The sequence below is a fragment of the Dufourea novaeangliae genome, unplaced genomic scaffold (genome assembly GCF_001272555.1).
Source record: "Dufourea novaeangliae isolate 0120121106 unplaced genomic scaffold, ASM127255v1 scaffold221, whole genome shotgun sequence".
Lineage (NCBI taxonomy): Eukaryota > Metazoa > Arthropoda > Insecta > Hymenoptera > Halictidae > Dufourea > Dufourea novaeangliae.
In genome coordinates, this window is record NW_015374115.1 from 586,441 (window position 1) to 591,327 (window position 4,887).

Consider the following 4,887-nt stretch of genomic DNA (forward strand, 5'->3'; position numbering starts at 1 on the left):
CTTGTCTGTGATGGTAGGAATATTCTGTACCTAGTTGGTCATAGTAGCGTTTCCAAATATTATATACCCCAAGATTAAAAGTCGTAGACAGCGGTTTTTTTAGAATCCTTCCGAAACAGACAACTACAGTTAATATAGAAATATACGATGTTTATGCAGTTAGAATATTTAAGCCAACTGGACTGAATGGAACTTACAAAATTTATATTCAAATTTTAGGCAAAATGTCGAATATTAACAGATATCTAAGCAATGAAAGTTTCTCTCTTACCGACAGTCAAACAGAAAGTTTGAAAGAGAGAAAGATCGATATACCTGTAGTGGATAACACAGAATCCAGGTGAATACCTACCAAATCAAATTTCCTACATTTAAACAGAATAGTAATATAATTCAAGAAGCTAAAAAAACCCAATTGTTCGTCACATTTAGGGAGGAATTAATAGCGCGTATTGAAACCGTGACTTCATGCATAATCCAACAATTGTGTTCCGGTCGTTTGCCTCAAATGTCGTATTCGTCCTCGCACCCTTACACTTTAACGGGCACGCAACAAATAATGGAAGAAAACGACGATGAATCACAATTCCCTGAAGAATCTAACGAAATCAACGGAGAGAGTTACCAAAGTGACAAAAAGACTGTTATCAATTTCGCCAGGAAGAGAAGCAAAGACAAATTTGCATTAATGATGACCGTAATGGCCGCGGCTCATCGTTTGTTAATCACAAATACCACAATAACGAGACGATCGCTTTACTACGATCTAAAAAACGAGAAGACCTCGAATTTAGTACCGGAACAGAGACAAGTAGACCTAGCTGTGAACCACGTGGCTAATCTTCTGAATTGCGCTCCTTGGGAGCTGAGTAAGTCTGTTTCTGTTCTTCCTTCTTTAATCATCTACATGTATCCATATCTTTACTACTAATTGTGCGACAAGAAATAACTTGAATCAGATAAAAATTTAGATCATACTCACTGAATTAAACCAACAATCATCAGTCGTGTTATACTGTGCCGAATGTTCTGCTAGAAACAGGCTTAAAATCCATTGTTGAGCTGATATCTCAGAAACTTACAACTGTTACTTATGACCGTGTTCGTCTTATTCCAAACTATTACAATATATTGTGGCATTTAAAACCACTGTCACATTAGTAATATTAAAAATATATAATCATAAGACCATAGATTTCATTTGTCCCTTCTCTTCAATTGTTTATTTCCCGTTGTGATACTTTCTTCTTTATAAAGTCAACTCAGTAAGAACTAAAGCAATAGATACAAGGTACTAAGGTCTGTTTCTTGCTGACCATCCCCTATAGCAGTGATGGGCAACCGAGCCCGCTCGGGCATATTCGTAACAATACGTGCATAAATTCAGTAAAACATGGCTTATATATTATTCAGACTTATAACAATAAAACTAATTCCCTCTTCCGTAACTTGTAAATCTTCCGTACGATGTTCAAAGCTTCATATGGAATAGTTTCATACATTTGTCGTCGAAATTTTCATTCTTGGGGATATACGATAGATGTCGGACTCCTGTGGAGGGTTTGCGAAGCAGGACACATCACGAGTCACGAGTCGTGATTCACGACATATTTGTGTGTGAAGAAAATGATAGATACGTGCTCTCATTTGCACATTTCACCCATCACTGCCATATGCCCGCATGCTGCACGTTGTTGCCCGCTAGTTAATTTGGCAGGCGTTGAGTTGCCCATCACTGCCCTATAGCCAGTACTTACAATCAACAGTCAAACACGAGGATAGTGGCGTTCAGCATTCGATTCACTTAACAACAACGCGAAGTGCTCTCGATAATCCTTCACACTAACAATTAATCGCCTAGATCTCCTACCCACCTCAAAGGGATTAGCAGCCGGTGAATTAACGCTCACTTTGGCCGACAAACGAATCATCGATTGCACCGCGCCTGGAGGGGCCCTTATTCCGCACATCGCGTCGAACGTGATCTCCATTCGGACAACGGCCAAAATGGCACTGGTCGTCGAGAAGGACGCGGTTTTCCAAAAGTTATTGGAAGAGGACTGCACTAGCTTGTTGAATTGCATTTTAGTGACGGGTAAAGGGTATCCAGATGTGGCCACGAGAATGTTCGTGAAATTACTGTCGGAGAAAATGGCACTTCCGGTTTACGCGATCGTGGATGCGGATCCATTCGGTGTGGACATCATGTGTGTCTATCGGTAAATGGATCGTTGATGAAATAAATACTTTTCTAAAGTACAATTACTTCGTTGTCCATTATAGATGACAGATAACAATCGATAAGATAACATTTATCGACAGAATTTCAGTAAATAACGATATTTACCATTTTATTACTAAAATATTTAAGAAGTTCCCAGTATAATTTGTTACAAGATTCGATTCTAAGATAACGGAATGAATATGTATGCGAAGTTGGACGGAGAAATAAGATTTTTTTATTGTTTTTTCGATGTAGTTTCGGATCGGCGAGTTTATCCAAGGAGAAGGAGAGTTTAGCCTGTCCAAATGTGCGATGGCTCGGGATACATCCGTCGGAATTGGTCGCCTTGGGTGTGAGCACTGTTCCCCTAACTGAATTCGATTTATCAAAATTGATCGCGATCAAGGGTCGACCTTATATGAACGATGCGTTTCTCAAGGAGCTCGAACTAATGAGGACGGGTAAGGCGGAGATAGAAGGGTTGTCTTCTTTCTCGAGGAGATTTCTTAGTGCTACCTACTTGCCCTGCAAAATCAAAGGTGGCGATTACATATAACACGATCGACCAGGCTTTCTGTTTCTTGTTTCTTCTTTGCCTTCGATAAATACATCTAGATCACAGAGAGTGGTGTTCCTAATCAACTAATCTAGTTGTCAAAAATTTGAAAGAACTGTGCTTTCTTAAATAATTTTAAGTAAACGTTAAAGGGTGAAATTTATTATTTTACCAGATTCTTTATTTTCCTGTCTTTCCTCTGTAAACAACTAAAAGGTTTGATCCTCCTCTTAGTTTCTCATTGCGTGTACAAGGAAAGAATAATAAAGTGTAATTTAGTTACCTTCTTGGATCTCAGCGGCATCGTTTCCTCTTGTTTCACCACTTTGGCCTCGTAACTGTCGCCATTGTCCTCCAGATTCACCAATTCTGGAATCTTTCGATACGATCCCAAGCAGACGACACTGTTATCCGACGATCTTCTCGAGAGAACCGCGGATTCTGTGAAAACCACATCCGAAGCGAGGCTTCGCACGCTTTTCGATCTCGTGTCGTAAACATGATCGTGTAACCTTGAATCGACAAAAAACTGCTCGATATCCTGCATTAAAAACCATCTACATGGTATTCAAAGAAATCGTGTAAACATTATTTTTTACTGATGTTCCGCGAACGACGGAACAGACTTCCGTTTATTGGTCTGGGGAACGTTCAACGTTCGTCGCGAGCGTTTCCTTCCTCGTCTTCTTCGCAACGACATAATTTTCACGATCGGACCAAATTATATCACCGAGATATGTATGTTCCTAAAATTTTCTCGTCTCGATTGAAAGACAGCAGCGAACGTGTCGCTTATAGGATAATATGTCTGAAGGTGTGCACTCGTCGACGTCAAGATGAATCTACAGGGTGGCAATGAATCAACAACCGTTTCAGGTAATGTAACAGTTTATTGAAAACACTTTTTGTTCGCCCGTTGTCACGGGCCGAGCCTCGCTGATATTAAAAAACGCAGAGTCTTAGTAACATGATTATCTCGTGGGTGTTACGTGGAATACAACATGAACGACATCCGCGAAATCGGCTCCCGCGAGTGGATCGTAACAATCATTTCTCGATCAGAAACGAAACTGTGGTTGGCTGGAAATTTAATTTGTACGTCGCATACATGTGTAATTTGTAAAAACAGAAACTTCCATTCAGTGAATATTACAGGATAAATTCTTCTCGTTTCTCGATGACAGAGGGTTATATTATTTAAATAAAAATAGCGAAAGCCTCGAATCTTTAATTAACACTTACAAGCTAACGTGGATCAAATTTTACCCCACACGAAATTTATGTTACTACTATTAAAAAACTGTTGCCGATTTCGTGGACGTACGGTTCTCCAGGTCCGTGCGAATATCGTAAAAAACCGAGTGGAAACAGTTTCCGCGTGCTCTGTGGCCCTCCCACGAGAAACTATTCGGAGTACGCATTTCTCTTTTTCTTTCTCTCTCTCTCTTTCTTCCTCTCTTCCGAACGATAATTCGCGGCGGATCGCGTGCACCCGCGGTGGACGATCCGGGGCCAAAACATTTATATAAAAAACAATCGTCGGAACGCGCGGGGTTCCGCGGAATCGAATACGAGTCGTCGGGGGCAAACGTTCCCCCTTCCACCGACTAAAACGCTGCTTTCGTCTGCGCGTTCTACTCTGATCACCGAATCATCGATCATTCGGGCACGTCGCTTCGAGCTGGTTTGATAGATCGTGGTTCGAGCAGACACGCGTTGTCGATGCTAAGTCCAAGGAATATGTCTTAATGAGACATTTTTGAAACGTTCGATTGTGGTTATTGTCTGACGGAGAAGAATGCAGGGAAGATAGAGAAATTGTAATAAGTTTTTTTTAAATAAGGTTCGTTTTACCGAGGTATGAAGTCACTTGGATTTGGACTGCATTTCAACACTGCCATTGTGTATTTGATTGTGAGGAAATTATTCTATCTTCTGTTACGATGAAGGGATTAATTGTATAATTAGGTTCGAAAGAGGGGTAGAGGTCTACAAAGTCTAAATATTTATAAGTTTGAGTGATAATTGGTACAAGATTATGTTCAATGAATTCTTCATCGGAATTTACTAATTCCCCATACTTTTTAATATCTCTAGAGGGGAGTTC

At 40.2% G+C, this 4,887-nt stretch overlaps 1 protein-coding gene across 1 annotated transcript; it reads left to right on the forward strand.

The window, feature by feature from the left end:
- The first annotated feature begins 224 nt into the window (after nucleotides 1-224).
- Nucleotides 225-2,780, forward strand: LOC107191044 (meiotic recombination protein SPO11). The gene is made up of 4 exons (XM_015579991.1): nucleotides 225-340; nucleotides 433-869; nucleotides 1,862-2,219; nucleotides 2,480-2,780. Exons 1-4 carry the CDS (start codon nucleotides 225-227, stop codon nucleotides 2,778-2,780), a joined length of 1,212 nt encoding a protein of 403 aa, XP_015435477.1.
- Nucleotides 2,781-4,887: the final 2,107 nt, after the last annotated feature.

Coding starts and splice junctions, on each gene's coding strand:
- LOC107191044 (XM_015579991.1), top strand. CDS start 225: ATGTCGAATATTAACAGATATCTAAGCAATGAAAGTTTCTCTCTTACC. Junction 341..432: donor GTGGATAACACAGAATCCAG/GTGAATACCTAC, acceptor CGTCACATTTAG/GGAGGAATTAATAGCGCGTA. Junction 2,220..2,479: donor GACATCATGTGTGTCTATCG/GTAAATGGATCG, acceptor TTTTCGATGTAG/TTTCGGATCGGCGAGTTTAT.